Raw genomic sequence first — 20,518 nt, forward strand, 5'->3', positions numbered from 1 at the left:
TTGAGAGGAAAAATAACTTCAAAATACAAACAGTAACCCTGGGAAGTCATTCAGTAACTTAAATTGAGTGTACAAAAATATAATTACTGACTGACTGCCAGAAAAGACGATATTTTCCCAGTTTTTATTAAGGTAGACAGTATAGCTAAGCTGATTCTTCTTGGATGGGTTGGGAGGTTGTTCACCAAGTTACCTCAACTATTTCATGTCTCTGTCTGAAAGCAGGAAGTGAGGTGGTGGATGAGTTCTTTACTTTTCACTAGATTTGCATGTCATTCCTTCTGCAATAATGAGCTTGACCAGAAAGTTTTAATTGGGGTTGAAATTTATCTTCTCAGTTTGAAGGACTTTAAACAGACCCTAAACCCTTAATCAAATTGCTGTCAACTCCCTAAAATTGATTTTTCTGAAAACTCTTATTTGTTGTCAGGCAGTTTTAGCTTTGCCATTTCTGGTTTCACTTTCGAATATTGCTTTTGGTCTTTATTAGTTGACAGCCACAACCTATAGGTGAGGCAGACAATGTTTCTCCTAAGAAAAAATAAATACGTGCTGTAAACTCATTAAAGACAGCAGCATTGTTAAGTAATGAATCACTGGTTCCTTACTAATGGAATGCTTAATGAAGGAGGCATTTTGGACTATTCTGAGTTTGAGGGTTTTGTTATTATTCCCATGTTCACAGTCCTTTGCACCACCGTTCCTCCCATCCAGAATAAAGTGAAATAAAATGGATAGAACATTACTGGGACATAGCAATAAGGATGTCACTTACAGCCTCAGTGCAGCAGTTGGCCACAGATGGGGCTGTCATTCCAGTGCACCTTGGACTTAAAGCAAATTTGCGGCCTAGAAAAACAGTGCTCGATGAGAGGGGTTACTGCAAAGAAGTTTTCATTTAAAAAATGAATAAACAACAAAACTCCCAATTTACGTTTTACCAGCTTCCTTTAACTCCTTCCACTACCCTTGTAAAAATTAGATTGGAGTGGTAACGACATACTGTTTTTCTTAATTCTCTTGCATTTTGATGCTACCCTTGTATCTTTCATTTGGGAAAAACCATGACCCAGATCCAAAATACGACTACAGAGATGCTTTTGTAAAGACTATGTTGCTGGTCTGACAAACTGGGAGGCTGAACTTAAAATGACAAATAGGGTACCTTTTTTCCCCCTAGCAGATAAAGGATTAAATTTTAAAAAATAGCTGGAAACCTGTGGCTTTTTGGTTTTAGCTTTTTTTTTTCAATTTCACATATTGATATCTGAGGAATACAAACATTTCAAGTCCACCATGGGGTAGGAGGGAGACAGACGAGCAAACCCTGGGACCCACATTCATCACTCAAGACAGTGACGTCGTGCTTCTCTCAGGCAGGTGACTGGTTGCTGAACTCTATCAGTTTCCTTTGGAGTGTAGTGTCACTGTGCTTCCTGAAAACAGCAGAGAGAGATCCTTATGACTATTAGCAAAGTAGACATGTAAACCAGCATTTCGTGGCATACTGTAGACAGAAATGGCGACATTTGTTGCCAGAAGATCCCAGAAGTGGCACGGTTCTGTGATTCACAGAACCACATAGAGAATGGCTGTGTTTACTCAAGGCAGCAGCAGCCACCTTTCCTCCAAAGGTACTTTCTCTAAAAACATCTGTGTGTGTCTGAGATCCCACTGATAACCCTAAGTTCAGAATATGCACCTTGAACAGGTTGCAAGAGTATAGGAAGGGTCCACTTAAGGAAATGAACTACTTACCCAGACCATTCAATTTTCCTTGAAACAAGCTGTCTTGTTATCATGATTGTAAAGAAATGATGTTATACTTGTAACTGAGGTGATCAGCTCTTACACCATTGAGAACCTCTCATTTTATCTTCTTAAATAAAGTGTTGGATTTTTAACAAGCCAATTTTAAAATGTTTGCAAAAAGCTACAAGTTAAGCTGGCAGGGGAGAGGTACCCCCAGATAGTCGGTAAGTTTTTCATATTTCTCACGTACTTGAAAGCAAAGTCCAGAAAGAACAGTCCCCATGGGAAGAATTGCTGGCAAGAGGATTATTTGAGGTTGCCATATTTCTGCTTCTTTCTTAGCAACATTATTTACAATCCATTCATGACCATCCCTTCCCCCACAGGAGTCTCTCTCCCTTGTAATCTGTCCTTTGTGATCTGTTCTCTTTCATGCTGCCGGGGCCCTGTGAATGGGGTGCTGCCGTGCACCCTGCCCAGAGATGTGGAAATGTCCAGACACATGGAGTACTTTAGTGGGCTTTATTTCTGTCATAAAGCACTGACTTGAAGAACTTGATAATTTGATTATAGACCTTTAGCTAAAAGTTGTTTCAAGTGGCTCAAGTGCTGTAAATGACTCTTTTCTGCACTTTTCCTTTATGCTTCAATTTAAAAACACCTCTCTGTTTGGGGGAGGAGAAATGCAGTTGGCAGAAGTTGCAGCTGGAGACTAATTTGTTAGAGCAGCCAGTGTTGAAATCATCCTTTTCAGTTAAATCTCTATAGTGGAAATTATGCCAAGTGCTTAGCAGTAAAGACTTTTTCTTCAGTTTTCCAGTGCAGTTTGTGGCCCACCTAAGCATACTCTGTGGCTGCCTCAAGCTCCAATTTTGGCTAATTACTCTTTGAGGCACTGCATTTTGCAGAATTCTGGATTCCCCTACTTGAAATTGGAATGTTCCAGGAACAGTCCCACCGATTTACTTACCTTTTAGCATGAGATTACTAATCAGGTATCTGGAGGGAGTTAAGAAATTGGATGGAAGAAAAAGCGGATTTGGGATTTTAAAAGTATGTGAAAACAACAAGGAGTAGAGTAGGATCACATTTGCAGGTCAGGACATGGAGAGAGGAAGAACATATAGCAGCTGTCCCCAACCTTTTTGGCACCAGGGACTGGTTTCATGGAAGACAATTTTTCCATGGACCAAGGTGAGGGGGATGGCTTTATAGCTTGCCACCAGGTATGGCTTAATTGTCACTTGCCACTAACTGATAGGACTTTGATATGAATCTTCAAGCAGTTGATTTATTACAGTCTCTGTGAGGTCAAACCTCTCTGCTAATGAGAGGTTTTTGCAGCCTGTATTTGCAGCCCCTCCCCAGTGCTAGCATCGCCTCAGCTCCACCTCAGACCACCAGGCATTACATTCTCATAAGGAGCATGCAACCTAGGTCCCTCATATGAACAGTTCACAGTAGGGTTTGTGCTCCTGTGAGAATCTAATGCCACTGCTGATCTGACTGACAGGAGGTGGAGCTCATGAGGTAATGTGAGCGCTGGGGAGTGACTATAAATACAAGTGAAGCTTACCTTGCTCACCCGTGGATCATATCCTGCTCTGCATCCTGGGGGATGGGGACCACTGATTTATAGGGAAAATTTTACAGTGAAAGTAGTGAAAAGACATTATTAAATGCCTTATGTCCATGCATAGTCCTTGGTGTGATTTTATTTTTTATTTATTTTAGAGAGGGGAAGGGGTGGGGGAGAAAGAGAGGGGGAGAAACATCAATGTGTGGGTGCCTCTTGCATGCCCCCTACTGGGGACCTGGCCCACAACTCAGGCATGTGCCCTGACTAGGAGTTGAACCTGCAACCTTTTGGTTCACAGGCCAGCTCTCAGTCCACTAAGCCACACCAGCGAGGGCCTTCATGGTGTGATTTTAAATGGTATACTAAGTATTTTTTAATAGTTGCTAGGGGAAAAATAGATAATTACTATGTCAAACCCAAAATTCTTGTTTCATAGACATTGCTTATAAATGCTAAATTAGGTATGCCTGGTCAGTCACTGAATTTTGAAAAATACAGGGTCTGGCAGAAATAACACCTGCCTGAGTGTAGCGTACATGAATGTTTTACATGAGAGGGACAGCAGCTTGAACAATCACCTAAATGATCACATGTTCAAGTGTGATCTTGTTATGTTACAGAATTACATGCTAATGATTTGTTAAAAGGGGGGTTGTTATTTGTGCCAGATCCTGTATATTAAGTAAATAATAGTCTAGATAATGTGCAGATAGAATGAAAGATCTGGAATGTGATTCCATTTTGAACCTGTAAAATTTAGGGAAAACACTGATGTGTGGATCAAAGTAGATCTGATCTGTAAGGAAGAAGTTCTGGGCTTCAAAAATGTATCTGTTCAGTCCTAATGTATAATCTGCCTCAGGTCCTGATCTGGAATGTTTCTTAGGGGGTCAATAGCCTTATGAAAGACAGATGATGCCAGTTGATACCTCATGAATTGTTTTTGGTGTCCTGAGAGTGAAGTGTAATAGTTTGGGTTAACCAGGAGTTGTATAGAGCACATTGCAGTTACTTTTAACCTGGATATCAGAATAAATAATTTAACTAATTCTGTGAAAGGGTTGCTTAGTGAATGACCCAGAGTTTTTAAACTGAACTTTTTGTGTATATAATTATTTGGCTGTGCTTGGACAAAGAACCTGTACATGTTTACCTGTGTTGCACATCTTAATGGCCCTGGGTAAGCTTCACTGTTAAAAATCCTTGCTTTAAATGGGAACAACTGTAGAGTTTTAGTGGAATGGTGCCTTCAGAGACCCCATGAAATTATACATTCCCTGAAGTGTGGATTCGTATTTCTCATTAGCCGTTTCCTTGACAAAGTGTGTGCTGTTTAACCTTTCCTGATCGAGTCCATCCAAGTGTGTGACTTTCATTTAGAGAAACTTTGTGAGCTTTAGTAATCATTACTTTGATAACCTGCCTAAAATTTTCTTCCTTGGAGATTCATAAACTTGAACTTCACCTTTTTTCATTTCACCTGTGTTTCTTCCTGAGTGACTCAACTGTGTCAAGAAAATGAGCCAGCCTTTTATTTATAAAATAATTTTAGCTTAAATGAGCATTCTTTTTGTTTGGTTGAAGTTATTAAAAAAATGAATTCTAGAAGTCGTTCTTCTAAGCTCTTATTTGAGAATGTAATATCATCCTAGACTGACAATAAACTAAATCTGTACCACATTAGAGAAGATTACTTAAAAGTGGGTTTAGTTTGTTTTAAGTGATTTCTACCTGCTTTGATAGTCAGTAGGCCTTCCTCACTTAAGTCCGTAACTGGCATCAGCTGAACTAATTGGGGCATCTGTCTTACTCCCTATTGAGTTCCCAGTACCTGGTCCATAGTCCCAAGGCTGAAAAAGAGGGAAAGAAACATCAATGCATCGTCTCCTCTCATGTGGCCCCCACTGGGGACCAGGTCTGAAACCCAGGCATGTGCCCTGACTGGGAATCGAATCAGTGACCCTTTGGTTTGCAGCCCAAGCTCAATCCACTGAGCTACACCAACCAGGGCAGCTTTATTTATTTATTTACTTACTTACTTACTTACTTACTTACTTACTTAAAAAATCTAAGTATTTGCTTTAAGTTCCTTTTTGGTTTGTATTTGGGTCAGGACTTCTGTGGGTGTGTATGTGTGTATTTATATATGTTATATATTCATTTGTGTGTGTGTGTGTGTGTATATAAATTTTAGCATGATTCCTAAATTACAGGCTCAATATTTTTGCTTGCTTTCCACTTTGGAAGACTTAAAGAAAGCTGTGCTGTCCCCTCCCCAGTATCCTGCCCTTGCCTTCAGTGGTGTCACATGTTCAAGCCACAAGGGGAAAGAAAGTCCAATGCATCCATATTTTGATGTCTCTTTCTCTACCTTTATTTTCACATCTGTCTGTCAACCAAGTCTCCCCTGCCCCCCACACACGCTCACCAATGTATCTTTTTCTGCCGCTTCTCAGTCTTTCTCTGTATCTGTGTTTGTCTGTCTGTTGGTCTCCCTTCTGCTGTCGTCACTCAAAGTGCCGTCCTCATTCAGGGACAAGAGTGTGCTTTGTCTGGACCTGTTCCAGACCCTGGAGACAGGAGTGCTTTGAATGTCAACTACTCACCAAGCCACATTGCAGTTATGCTTAGCATCTGGCCACCAGTTTGTCCACTTAATATAAGGTCCTTAGCCCCACCTATAATGTACCCATTTCACTTTTGATCTAGAACCATAACACTGTTTTAAGCTGGAAGTCCAGTTTAAAATTTTTCGTGAAAAATAAAGGCCCTCAGTGAAAACCATGAGAAGAGGCCAGCTCAGCTATAATTGAATTGGTTTGTCCTCCGTGCTTTCTTTCAAAGGGAAAGCCACATGCTGCCTTTCCAGAGAATAAGTTACCAGACTATGATGTGAAGGAACAACTCACTTTAGCAACATGACAAGGATTTATTTGAGCTGGCATTTTTCACCCAGAATCTCAGATACACACACACACACACACACACACACACACACACACAGAGGCCTGTTTACAGTTTTAGTAACTGAAAGAATTTCACATGATAGATTGCCATTCTCAGTTTTTAAATAGCTTTTATTGTTGAAGTAGAAAATACAATTTTTTGGAAATGTTATTGATATATCAGCTGACTTTTAATGTTAGGAAGCTTTGAATCTTGATTTTGTAATGCGAAATTCCATTTCAGAAATTAAACAAGAAAATAATTAACTAAAAAAAGCGTTAACTAAAGAAAATGGGGAGAATGGTCTAAAGTAGTAATAGAAAATTGAAAGGACAAGGTTGGTGTTATATTTGGTTATGCTATAACAACACATTCCTTAAAAATTACTGCACTATGTAGAATTCTGCACTAAAAACCACATCAGACTCTTTGAGAAAATTAGATGATGGTCATAACACTCAAAAAACTTCTTCAGTGAACTTTGGCCGGGTGAATTACTTGGTTGGAGCATCATCCCATCCACCAGAAGGTTATGGGTTCCGTACCTGGTCAGGGCAGGTACAGGAAGCAACGAATCTTTCTTTCTCACATTGATGATTAATGTTTCCATCTCTCTCCCTCCCCTCCCCTCCCCTCCTCTCCCCTTCCCTCCCCTCCCCTCCCCTCCCCTCCTTCCTTCCTTTGTCTCTGTCTTTCTCTCTTTGTCTAAAATCAATAAGCATATCCTCCAGTGAGGATTTAATGGGAAAAAAATTTTTCAGTGATACACAGAAAAAAATATAAACCTAAGAAAAATGGTAGTACAATTTTACATAGATTAAATCGTTAAAAAATACATACGTACTTAATAAATATGACAGTTTACCTTGAAAATGACCTGACGTTTGCTTCTGAAAGTAGGTGTCAGGAGGATTACAGCTTGTGAGCTAGTGTGTCATGGTGAGAGGAAGGTGCTCTGAAATCAGTGGAAGGTTGTAGCACCAAACGTAGATGAGTGTCTCCTCACATCCATGGTGACCTGAGGAGGATGGTGGGTGTGGGGGGTCATTTTATATTTCCCATGGGATTCAGTTCAGCCATATACAGGTTTCTGTATTCATCTAGTACTTCTTGAAGATAAAATCTTGCAAAAGCAAATGTGAAATTTTGTTATGCTCAAATTGTTTTTTTAGTGTATCAATGGCTTTGGAATAAATTGACATTCTCAAAACAAGCATTGTATCAGAACTGACTTATTTGATTAGATTAAGAATTTTATTTATGTAATTTGATATCAAGAGAAAATATATCACATTTACTGGAGATACTTTGCCTGAGAACTCTGATATCCAGAGGATAGTAAAAAGAATGTAGTTCTTTAAAGTCCAAGTTCTGTTGGGTTTTTCCCCCTCTGCACACCACAGACATAGTATAGTTCCTTTAGTATACTGCTATAGGAATATATAATATGACTGAGGTGTGTGTGTGTGTGTGTGTATCCATTTCACTTTTGATCTAGAACCATAACACTGTTTTAAGCTGGAAGTCCAGTTTAAAATCTTTTGTGAAAAATAAGGGCCCATAGTGAAAACCATACGAGGCCAGCTCAGCTATAATTGAATTGATTTTTCAGAAAAATGTGTATGGCAAGCTTACCAGACCTTTGGTTCATAGATACTACAGTTTGGGAAAACCATCAAGTGAGGTGTTGTGCTGTATGCTGGGCTATCTGCACATGCGTTGGGGAGCAGTTTCAGGTTGCACCTGGCAGAGAGGCAGGCACTGTTGTGATGAAGGGATGGGAGACCAGGAATTACCTGTGTAAGAATTGTCCTGTCCAGAATACCAATAATGCCCCCATGAGAGACTGGTTAATATTAGACTAAGGAGGAGTAGAGAACAATAGAGCTAATCATTTAAATTAAAGTGTTGAGCACAAAGTAGTATTTTATGGGGCTTTGGTAAGAACAATGAAAATAATTTGCAGTTGATAGAAGTTTGAAAATACTAGTTGAGGAACAGTAGCAGCAGTGAGCTTTCACAAACTCTGAAATGTAGTGTCATGTGCCAAGCAGTGTTCTCAGTTGTATGCACATGTTAACTTAGTTGTGGTTAATGGTGTTTGAGGCATTAGCCTGGTGTAAGGCAGGCTCTCAATCTTGGCTGCCCTGTTGTGCCCAGGCCACACCCCACACCCCACACCCCACACCAGTTCAGTCACAATCTTTGAGAGTGGGACTCAGTCATCAGTAATTTTTTAAGCTCATTTACTTATGCCAATGTGTAGCCAAGGTTGAGAATCACTGGTCTAGGACCATTTGAAAATCATTCTTATTCACAAGAAAAGCTGTGTGGATCATGTGGGTGTTAATTGAAGGCCTGCGCTATGCCATCCATGCCTTACAGAGCAAGAGGACTGAGTTGTGACTTAGGGAAGCTTCACCATTTGAGGCAGGCAGCGGGATGGAAACAGTTTAACAGTCCTGGCTGTCAAGTCCTGACTGAAAGGGTATTCGGAGTGCTTGGGATCACAGACAAGAAACGAAATCTAAAAACCTCAGATGTCAAATTTGGAAAATTATTAAACTTGTTATTTTAAGTTTAATATTTATGCACAATTTTCTTATCAAAAAAGTGGGGGCTCAGGGGGAAGCAACCGACACTTATAAGTCACTGTCAATTTAGCCTTTCTAACCTGGTTGTGTTCTTTGTGTGGTCAAGTTGAAGAATTTGAATTTTGACTGTAGATGGCATGATAATTTTGTCCTGGTGTAGAGCAGGTTCTTAGGTACCTCATAAAAAATCATTGAGCCATCACAGCTGTATAGGGAGGCTCCAGACTGGCATAAAAAGACCTTTAGAAATAAGCCATGCTTATAGTCACTGATTCTAATATGCTTAGTTTCTCAAATACTCATGGAGCTTCCATATTGTGATAAATAAATGTTGGACCACATACATTTTAAAACTTAGAGTTAAGCAGATGTGTCATTTTAAATTACAAGTTTAGGTTAGGCAGGTACTAAGCTACCATCATAAGGTACTTAAGTAGATAATGTTACTAAATAATTTACCATTTTCAATGGTAACATTCTTCAACTGCTGTCAGTTTATTTAATGTGGATTACCTTCCTCTGAGAAAACCTGATTCTCCAAGAGATAAACTTACTTTCAGTTATACCTGTATAATTTCTACTTAAGCGTGCATTACTTCCTGGTGTAAAACACCAGCCACAGCTATTTGTGGTGGTTTTGTCTTGTGTTTTTGGCATCTTTATGATGTGAACTGGAGCTATGCCATCTGTAGTTGAGTGACATGATTAAAAGGGGGGAGGGGTGAAATGATTCACTGGAAAATTTAAGCACAGATTATTAAAGAATGATAAGATAACGCTAGAAACATTCTTTTTGGTCTCATATGCTAGTGGGTAGTGACAGAAAAAAATGAAGGTACAACTTGTTTCTTAACACTTTGCTGTTTTGAAAATTGGAGAGGTACTGTGCCAGAAAGGAAGAATGAATTCAATAAGGTGATAATTAGAAAAGTTCTGCAGATGAATGAGTAACTTTCTTCTCTCTGACTGCAAGTTGGAGCCAGTGAGGTTCATGTGCAAAACCCAGTATTCTCCGGTTTAGAATGGCTGGTTAACTTCTTAATGGCTATCTATGAATGACAAAGCTCTTTATGCTGAGCTGTTTCCTCAGCAGAAGGATCAGTTCCTGGAATCCTAAATAAGTCTGAGGACTTATTTCTGAAAGCCACAGATTTTAATATATGTTAACTTAGCGAGGCCTCTTTGAACCCAAATGTGTTGTATTTCAGGGGACTTTTCCGGGATTCTGTGGAGCCTTTCCTGAACAATAGTGTCTTTTTTCTTTTTCTTTGTTTTCCTTTTCAGAAAGAAGACATAGCTCATCCAGCAAGCCTCCGTTGGCCGTTCCTCCCACGTCAGTATTCTCCTTCTTCCCTTCTCTGTCCAAAAGCAAAGGCAGCAGTGCTGGTGGAAGCAGCCACTGTGCCGGCGGAGGTGTTCTCAGCACATCCTCATTAAGTTCCAAGCTGTTGAAATCACCCAAAGAGAAACTGCAGCTCAGGGGGAACACCAGGCCAATGCATCCCATTCAGCAGAGTAGAGTCCCCCATGCTAGAATGTGAGTATGGCTAAGAGGGTCCGTAATGCTTACCTGATACAAGTAGAACTGTGCATACCAGTCATCTGAGAGTATCTGAGCATCCTGGGAAAGAGGGTCTACTTTAGGGAATATTCAGATATATTTGGTTTCTTTTTGTTTCCATTTCATATCTTGGACAACTTTACAGAGTAGTAGTTGCATTAATTGTAAGGCAAATAACACTTATTTATTGCTCCTTTATTGTGTACCACCTATTAAAACTTAGCTCTGTGTGTGTTTTGTCATTTAATTATCACAACAACCCTATGAAACAGGTATTGTTATCCCCCTTTTAAGGAGAAGACAGGATAGTAAGGTTGAGGAGATGTAGCTAAGCGGAACTCATTCAAATCCTGGGTTCAAGTAAATCCCTACCGTATCACTTCTTGGCTCTTGGACCTTGGACATGACATTGTTTTTCTTGAAGTCTAAAAATAGCAACCATTTTGCAGAGTTATTGGGAGCAGTAGGATTAATATATTAGAGCCAAGCGTCTGGCTTAGTGGCTGGCTCACTGGAGAGCGTAAATGGATGCTGGTGCTTTTGGTAATAGTAGGAATAAAAGAGGAAGAGATTCCCAGATGCTGTACTAGGATTTCCCAGGGCCTGTAGACCAAATAGGGAAACAGTGCTTCTTCCCCTGGTCCTGGTTCACATCACAGTGCTGTGCGATGAGGGAAGATGGGGAAGTTCACACCCGCCAGCCAGGCAAGGCTTTGGCAGTTTCCACAGTCTGACAGTCTCCCTGTGTCATGTGATGGAGCCACTGTGTACTCCCAGAGAAGCATATATTGCCTTGTCTCAGCATCCCTCGCCTTCGTGGTGGCAGCTTCACCCTGGCTTGCCTACCTTTGCAGAGATGCCCCATCTCAGTCCCAGGTCTAAGTATCTGGCTAATCTCAGGGCAGCATCCCCCACCTGCTGCTGCTCAGGGACATGCCAGCTGGGAGTGGCCCTGGCATCTTGCAGTGTCTCTGCTGTCAGGCTGTCCCAGGTACAGCTGTTTGGAGCTGTTTGTCCTCGTTGCTAAGCCCCCAGCCTCTGCTCATCTGTCAGAAGTGCAAGGACAGCAAGCTTGGCTTTGGTTCCTAGAACTGTCTGAAAGCCAAAGAAAATGCCAGCACAGCGTGTAAGTCACTTGCCAGCTTAACAGCTGTTAGAGCACTGCCTCTACTGAACAGAGTTTATAAAACCTCATCAATCCAAATCTTCTTACTTGAAGCTGGGCTCCAGAGGGCTACCAGGCCAACTGTTAGCTTCGTACCAACATTTGCCACCCAAGTAATTGTGCCAGTAAGATACCAAGAGATCAGTTATTTGGTAGTGGCACAGGTATTTAGTGGTCCCCAGCTGTGTACCAGGTGCTAATATTTCAAGTGTCTAGATTAGAAACCTTTTTCAGGGACTGCAGAATTATCACTTGAGTGATGCATCATTTACTAATTAAACATGTTCTTACTAACATGAGCAGAGAGCCTGTTCTTGGAGATACCTTGTTACGTTTGTTTGAGTTCTTATAAGTCCTTAATGATGTTTCTAAGAAATTTTAATCCATGTTTTCTGCTCACTCAATTTCCTTTGTTTTGATGGGTCCTTTTTAAACTGATAAGAACAGATACTACACTTGATCTTAGCCAAAAGGCCAAGAAGCAGTTGATGAGTCCTTTTTAAAAATGATGGTTCTCAGACATTTTCTATAGGCCCTGCAAGTATCCTTTTAGACTTTTTCAGATTTTGCTTCTTGTAGGAATTGCATTGGATATCAGGTCTGTATCCCCCAAAGGCTCCTGTGTAAGATTGTTCTGGAATGGTGAAAGAGCAGGTAAATTTGGTGGTTACTTGAGCTCTTTGCCTTGCCAGAAGGACTTATGGACTGAATAAGTGTGCACCTTCCTGAGTTTTCTGGGTAGGCCTAACAAATTTTCATAAGGTGTCTTGGGAGCCTAGCTGTGTGTAGTACACGGGTAGATCTAAGCTCCCTCCCATCTCTCTGGGTCACTGGGGCCTCTGGGCACTTAGGTACTGATATTCTTGCTTCCCCTACCACAGCATGACGCCCTCTGTTAAAGTGGAGAAAATTCATCCGAAGATGGATGGCACACTACTGAAATCTGCGATGGGGCCAACCTGTCCTGCTACTGTGAGTTCCTCAGTCAAGCCTGGCCTTAATTGCCCCTCAATACCAAAGCCAACCTTGCCTTCACCTGGACAAATTCTGAATGGCAAAGGGCTTCCTACACTACCCACTCTGGAAAAGAAGTCTGAAGATAATTCTAATAACAGGAAATTTTTAAATAAGAGATTATCAGGTAACTTTACATTTTCTCTTAATGCTTCTCTGTGTCTTAATTGGCCATTCTTAGGAGAGCAGTTGTACTGCTATCATTAAGTCCTCTTTTTAAAACTGGTCAACTTCAGCTTTAGGAGGAATTTCCTTAAGTAGTATGCTTCACCTCTTCACTGTTGGTTTTAAAGTGCATGGGTATGTGGATAAATGTAAAAATAGCTTTCGAGTAATGTGTTTCTGAATGGAGTAATGCAGTAGTACTGACTTTGTCTCTTTCATTTCGCCCAGTGGCAGCAATTCCCACTCTCAGTGATGTCATTGCTTCTTTATAGTACTCACACATTGTATATTTTATATTTATTGATAAATGTAGATTTTATTCAAGTTACAATTTGTTTTAAGATTTCTCTTCTTTCCTTATTTACAAAACACGAAAAGGGAATGTTTGGTGAGCCCATTGTAATGTCTGTGTGCTTTTGACAGAAAGAGAGTTTGATCCTGACATACACTGTGGGGTTATTGATCTCGACACCAAGAAGCCCTGCACCCGGTCTCTGACGTGCAAGGTAGGTGCCCTCCTGGACAGAACTGAATGCTCTGACGAGCTTAGTGAGCTTGGATAGACGGCATTGCTCCCAAGTCTATAACCAAGAGGGGATCTAATCTGTGAATTATTCTGAATTTCATAGATAAAGGAATGACTTGGTTTCGATGAGAAAGCCTCGGGTTCAGAAAATATGAAGTTGGTTGTTATAAACTGCAGTCTTCAGTGAGGTTTTGTTTCCAGTAGGCTGTGTTGTATCCAGGAGAATAGTGTTCTTCGTTTATCAGTGTGTTGTTCTCAAAGATTTTTAACATTTCTTCAGAGAAATTTAATATGAGAAGCTACCCTTTAATGTTTAAATTATACTGACTTAGAACAGTCCAGGAATTTCCTTTGCAGATATATGAACAGTCTTAAAATGTTTTTATAATATGTGGTTCTTAAATTTTAAAGAGTTGCTTTAATATTTTGTGGCTTTTAGATAGCCTTATTTTTCTAGTTTTTTGTTTTGTTTTGTTTTTAATATTAGGTGCCTTGGCCAGCATGGCTCATTTGGTTGGGTGTTGTCTTACAAACCGAAAGGCCTCCAGTTTGATTCCCGGTCGCTCACATGCCTGGGTTTTAGGCTCCATGCTCTATCTCTGGTTGGGGTGCTTGCAGAAGGCAACTAATCAGTGTTTCTCTCTCACACTGATGTTTCTCTCCTCTCTTTCTGCTTCCCTTTCCCTGCCTCTAAAAGAAAATAATTTTTAAAAGATTTTAAAAAATTATTAGGTAACATACAATGTAATTTATATGTAAGCTAAGAAAATGTAATGATCGTTCTTTTTGTCCTGAGGTTTTCTGCTAAAATGGCGTTTTGCCCATTAGGCGGGGATATGTTCGTTATAAAATAAGGGTTGTTCATGTAGGGTGGCTTCCATGCATCAGTGTACCTGCTGTTCAAACATAAATGAACATGTATGTTTATTTGCATTTCTCTGGAGACTGTCCCCATGTACCCTTCAGAAAAATTCCAGAAATATTGAGGATTATTATGTTGAACGACATAATTTAAAATTCCTTCTTTGGAGGGGTTAAAATTATAAAAATTAGTTTTGTCTTCAAATAGTAAAATTGTTGGGGTATTACTTAAATTTTACCAGAGATTGTGTTTGAATAAAGGACATCAGGCTCCACTCTACCCCTAAATAGTGGGGGAATATTATAATTTCCTAGACATGGGAAATGTTATTTCTTAGTGGTTTTATTTTCATTTAAATTTCTAATTTAACTTTATTATGTAGATTTTTATCTTGCAACAATGATCTGATCCTTTGGGGAAAGGGGTTGGTCATGGGCACCTTTAAATAAAACTAATTTTTATAAAATCATAGGTCTTCATCTCTGAGGGAAAAATATATATACACATGTGTATTATTTTATTTTGTCATTTGCCCACCACTAACTTTATGTTTTACATGTATATTCTGAATTTTGCATTCTTTCTTTTTTTTTAAACCCAACTTTTTGACACCTCCACTGAGGTGTCTCCAAAGTTTACTCATCCCAAACTGAACTTTTGATTTCAGAATTTTGCATTCTATTTCAGGATTTGTTGGGCATTCCCATTGCAAGCCCACCCCTAAATCGCTAGATTAAAAACTCCTAGCTCAGAACAAATTGTTCTTGTTTTATATAATATTAATGAATGCACATAATGGTGTGTAATTGCTCTTTGAAAATAACCATTTGAGCTCTGATAAAATACCTATGGTTAGTGAAGGATGCTTTCTTTTGGCAACGTGCCCTTTTTTTTAAATCCTCTCTGAGGCATGCTAGTGAACCAAAAGCTTTGTCAACTCAGAATATGGAAGGGATTTAACCAGCCTTCTTCCTGAACCTTTATTGATGGGTGAACTGACATGATATGGATCCTGCATTTTCTCCCATCTTTCTTCTCAAATCATGTATACCCTCCATGTATTAAGGGTATCAGTACTGTCTGTGGTGTGATGCTGATCCTTTCATCACATTGATATCTTCAGCCCTGGCGTGTTGTGAGTGCAGCATAGAACTGGCAGGAAATGCAGCATCTTGATAGGCCAGCCCTCTCATGGAATGCCCTTCCTTTCTTCCTGTGCTCTGTTGGTGGCTCACCCTTCTCTGCCTCTGTGGCCTGAATCTATTCACCTGTGGTGGGCTAAACATGCTCAAGTGTCCCACTGAATGTCCCCCACCTTAACTGCCCAGGTGTCTCCTGTCTTAGAACATTTTTCATTCCTTTTGCTGTCAGGAAATCTACTGCTTTACCTTCTATTTCTTGTTCCCTGCCTGTTGTCTGCCTGCCACTGTCACTTTCCCCTCCTTGCTTTCTCATATGCCCAATGTCCTGTGCCCTCTGTGCTAATAGATTTTGAGTCCGAAAGCCAGAGGTGCCAGGGTTTAACAAATCAGGGCATATTCCCTACATTTGTGGGGCTTGCAGTCTAATGAGAGAGATGCAGATTAATCTGATAATCACTCAAATAAGTATCAAGTTACTGATGATGAGTGAAAAGTAGAAGGAGGGCTGTGTTATAACAGCCTTCAGTGGGGAGACTGGGCCAGGGAAGCCTCCTTGGCCACAGGAACATGGGGCTAAAACCCATATAATTTATCTGGACAAAGAGTGGTGAGAGACAGAGGAAACAGCTTGTGCATCAGCTCTGTGGTGGGCAGACCTGAGGGTCTGAAAGACAGCCAGGGGACTGAACAGAAGGAGGAGGCACTTGATACCAGAGAACAGAGGGCATGGATGTGTGGCTCAGAAGCCTAGGTACACAGTCTTTATCCTGTAAGCTTTAGGTAGCCCCAGAGATTACTGATAGGGGTTGGGGGCATCAGATTTGTGTTTGGAAGGCTCTTTAGCACTCAGTGGAAATACTATTTACTCTTTAAACTGAGCTGGGAAAATATTGATCATCTCGGCCTAATTTTTTTTCACCTGGCTTTTCTGTGCTGAGCACCAGGGGGAGGAGAGGCTTCTACATCTGGCTAGAGAAACAGGTGCACCAGTGATGTTGTTCATTCATTTGTTCATTTGACACATGGTGGAGGGCTATTATTTCTTATATTTTTTTGTTTGAAGTATTTATTGAGTGCCAGGTGCTATTCTATTGCTGGTATAGCACCGAATAAAACAGTTCCTTGTCTTCATTTAGTTTACTGTCTTGTAAATAACTATATTACATATTAAAGAAAATTAAGTCAAAATTCAGAAAGAAGCTAAGTGCATTGTCTGTGCCAGATTAGATTCTGGGCATACACAGTTTGCATTGTGTCTGAGGAAGAGGTAGGTTATGTTATTGAATTTGAAAAGGACAGTAGAGGCCTAATTCCTCTTAAACCCCTTGAATTTGGGAGAACATGTAAACTTGTAGAACAACACATTTGTATAATGTGTAGATCCGTGAATGCACATGAAGTGTAATTTGCAGTGGTTTGTAATATAAAAGAGAGAAGGAAGTATGTGGATGAATTCACTTAATTCGGGGTACACTGTGCTTTATAAATTCTTCTCCTGTCAGCTTTATAAGACTTTACTTGGCCCTGGCAGTTCCTGCCTCCAGCTTGCTTTGAGCCACTTCTGTCTTGAAATGGCATTTTCATTGCAGTATACTGAGAAACAGTCATGTTTAGCTTTTACTTTGACAGTCAACCAAATGAAGACTTTCTGATACATACTTTGTGGAATAATTGCTTCTTCTCTTTAACATTTGAAACTCTGAATGGCACAAAGAGGGATTCTGTAATGGAGTTAGTAAGAGCCCAATAAATGAATTGTCCCTGTTGGCACCTGCATGTTTCTACGGTTTGTTGCTTGGTGACATACCAGTAGCACAGCGAACATCCCTTCTTTCTTCTGGCAGAAGTAAGATCACCAAGCTATCTTATGTGTGGAACCTGGAATACATGCCTCTCTTCTAGCAGAAGAAAAAAGATCATACTCTTGTTTTTTAGTTTATCAAACATTGAGAAGCCTTTGACTCTGCTAATGGTCTAGATTGCTTTTTTATTGGGAATGGTGTTTTGGGATATATGACAAACAAATTGTTTCTGAGATACCTCAGTTTCTATCTTTTTTTGGTCCACAGACACATTCCTTAACCCAGCGGAGGGCTGTCCAGGGTAGAAGAAAACGATTTGATGTGTTACTAGCCGAGCACAAAAACAAAACCAGGGAAAAGGAATCGATTCGCCATCCGGACTCTCAGCAACCAATGCAGCCTCTCAGGGACCCGCATCCCGCCCCTCCTAGAACTTCACAGGAGCCACACCCAAACTCTCAAGGAGTGATTCCTTCTGAATCAAAGCCTTTTGTAGCTAGTAAACCTAAACCTCACACCCCCAGTCTTCCAAGGTAAGCTGAGATTTCCAACTCCTTCTCCCCATTCAGAGAACAGATTAGAAACACAGTAGAACCCCAATGTTGTCATGATGTCAGGCTCATATGAGAAGATGAGATGTTTTTAAATTGGGTTTTACTCTAAGGAAAAAAAATTGAGTTCATCATTCAGCTCTTCTTGGCCCAATGCAAATATCAGAATAAAGCTAGAATTATCTGCCCCACTTCTGCGCAGTGGTCTGTCTCTCTTAGGCCCACTGAGCAGGGCTGACACTTGGATCCTGCCCACAGGTTAGTGACTAGAACATTTCCCATGGCTTTGGCAGCAATTTCCCATTCATTTGTCTTGCTTCTTGCAAAGTGCAGCATGGGAATCCCTTGCTGGGGACAGACATTCAGCCTGAGTTTTTTCAGCATCCATTTATCAACATACTTTTTTCATTCATTCATTCATGTGGGTCTTTGGCCTAAACATGTATTAGGTTGTTAGCCATGCACTAAACCGTGGATCAAAGTGTTTTATTGCAAACTTAACCATACATGTGCCTCAGAAACAGTGCTGGTGGGCTGCATATACATATGTCTGTGCTTGTGTACTTAACCACGTTGAAGTAAAGAACTTTGTGCCCAATTTGCCGAGGAAAGGAAGAGAGAAAGGCATAGAAAATGAGGCCTCTAGGGTTGTCCATGGGCAGCAAGAGCTTCTGCTTAGGAATGTGCTGACCCTTGTTGCCGTAGCCTCACATTTCACACTCTCATGTCTGATCCTTAAAATTGTTCCATGAGGGGTAGAAGTTCCTCTCCCATGGAAATCCAAACGTGACCTTGAGCCCGTCCCAGCACGAACCCTTTGGTTTCTGAGCAACACGGTAGAAGAGCAGTCAAGGAGGCTCCCCAGGAGTGCAGCCAAGCCCCTGCATGAGTCCTTCACAAATCCTTTCTTTGGCCATCTTCTCATTGAAGTTTTTCCATCTATAAAAAAAATAAATAAATAAAAAATAAACGAAGCTTAATTCTAGCACCACTAGGCCTTTGTATGTGGAGAAAAAATACATTTCTGTCCCAGATTACTTTTTCACATAAAGTAGCAATGCTACCTAGTTATTTTATTGCCTCCTATCTGTCTTAGGTTATTGCAGAGCATTTTGTCAATTATCTTATTCATTGCCTTAGAAACCCAAAACCAGGTGAAATTTGAAGAGGAATTAAAGAAAGGATTCTCTTCAAATTCCATATATATTTTCCTTTCTTTGGGAAGACTAGGAGGAGGACCTGAGCCCCCAAGTGGCTGTAGAAAGGAGAATTAGTTATAAGTCTCCTGGGCTAGACCTGGTAGACAGCTGCATTTGACATCTTGCAATTCAGGGGAGATGATTCTTCACTCCTGGGCCACCTGGCTCAGGTTTCCCCAGTGCTAGAGGTGGCTCCAGATCCCCAGGTGGTTTTAGATACGTTATTGTATCTGAGTTAAGGTGGCTGATTCCCAGACATGTGACCTGATCAGTGCTGCACTTTCTGCTCACCAAGGCCTCCAGGCTGCCCTGCTCAGCAAGGTGGGAGTGCCCCCATTGACCCTCCTTCAGTCCATGAATCTCTACACCCTCCCCTGCCTGCCACTGAGCCAGCTTCTCGGTTATCCAGTGAGGAGGGAGAAGGCGATGACAAAGAAGAATCTGTTGAAAAACTGGACTGTCATTATTCAGGTCATCATCCTCAGCCAGCATCTGTAAGTTCCACACCCACCCTGCGTCAACCCTCCCCGCATAGCAGGGACAAGACACTGCCGGGGGGCACGCCAGGGGCCTTGGCATGCCCATACACGTGGGACATGCTCAAGGTATGAGATCAGCTCAGCACAGGGTGTCCCAGTGGCGGCATTCACTATGTCCCGGGGCATCTCAGACTTTTCCCTTTCTCTCCATGAAACTCAGGGCCAGGCATTGTCACTCTTATGCTTCATAGGCTGTGGTGCTCAGAGTAAGTTGTCTTTCACAGCAGCTCCATGCCTGAAGGAGAGAGGGTCTTTGCTGGGTGTGCTGCTATCGCATTAGCAAGCATGGGCACCTGTGCTCTCTCTTTCAGTTTTGCACATTCGGGAGCCGGCTGATTGGAAGAGGCTATTATGTGTTTGACTCCAGGTGGAACAGGCTTCGCTGTGCCCTCAACCTCATGGTGGAGAAGCATCTGAACGCACAGCTGTGGAAGTGAGTGCCCGTCTCACCACCTCTGGGATGGGAGGGCGACTAGTGACTCAGTGTTGCATCCTCTTTATTTCTTATGGGACTAATTTCATGAAGATGTTTATCTAATGAAACTGTGGCTTTCATTTGCCCTGGGAAAAAGGGCCCTCGTCATTCATTCATTCACTCTTTTCAGCAAATATGTCTTATTCTGGGTGCTGGGGTTCCCAGGCGCAGGTATAGAGCTCACATTCTAGTTGGTGGAGAAACAAAAACCAATAAACAGAAACTAGAGATAGATGATGGCTTGTCCTAAGGAAGATAATGGAAACACTGGTAATTACTTAAAGTTTGCTGTGTGCCAGGCAACTTATTAAATTTATTTAATTTTCACAAATCACTTTGTCAGTTGCCCTTGATTTTTCCCATTTTACAGGTAATGAAACTGAAAAACAAAGTCACACAGCAAGTTAGTGTAGCGCCAGGATTCGGACCCAAAGGCAGTTTGGTTCCAGAGAGCTGATATGGAAGACAGCAGACCAGAGGGAGTCAGGAAAAGCCTCTCTGCAGAGGCATCCCGTGATCTTGAACTGAGGTGGATGGATGAGAAAGAGCAGCCATGGGATGGTGGGAAGTGTGGGTTCCAGGCAGAAAGAACCATGTGTGGGAAGGTCTTCAGTCAGAATAGAACGTGGTTTGTTTGAGAAAACAT

The 20,518-nt window shown here is 41.1% G+C and overlaps 1 protein-coding gene and 1 pseudogene across 7 annotated transcripts in view; one reads left to right on the forward strand and one right to left on the reverse strand.

Annotated features, from left to right (window-relative positions):
• The window catches only part of ATXN7 (ataxin 7), a 147,025-nt gene that overhangs the window by 118,646 nt on the left and 7,861 nt on the right, over positions 1-20,518 (forward strand). For 6 of the 7 annotated variants that reach the window (XM_037040867.1, XM_037040872.1, XM_037040871.1 and 3 more), the window contains 6 exons: positions 10,156-10,408; positions 12,479-12,738; positions 13,200-13,282; positions 17,376-17,641; positions 19,154-19,352; positions 19,709-19,830. In XM_037040867.1, the coding sequence (XP_036896762.1) occupies positions 10,156-10,408; positions 12,479-12,738; positions 13,200-13,282; positions 17,376-17,641; positions 19,154-19,352; positions 19,709-19,830 (1,183 nt within the window). Of the gene's footprint in view, positions 1-1,288; positions 1,635-10,155; positions 10,409-12,478; positions 12,739-13,199; positions 13,283-17,375; positions 17,642-19,153; positions 19,353-19,708; positions 19,831-20,518 lie in introns of those variants that run through there. The other variant, XM_037040874.1, reaches the window with a different exon arrangement.
• LOC118983711 (uncharacterized) lies at positions 11,945-12,083 on the reverse strand (annotated as a pseudogene).

The sequence above is a fragment of the Sturnira hondurensis genome, unplaced genomic scaffold, assembly GCF_014824575.4.
Source record: "Sturnira hondurensis isolate 20B ecotype Veracruz unplaced genomic scaffold, ASM1482457v3 Scaffold0002840, whole genome shotgun sequence".
Taxonomy (NCBI): domain Eukaryota; kingdom Metazoa; phylum Chordata; class Mammalia; order Chiroptera; family Phyllostomidae; genus Sturnira; species Sturnira hondurensis.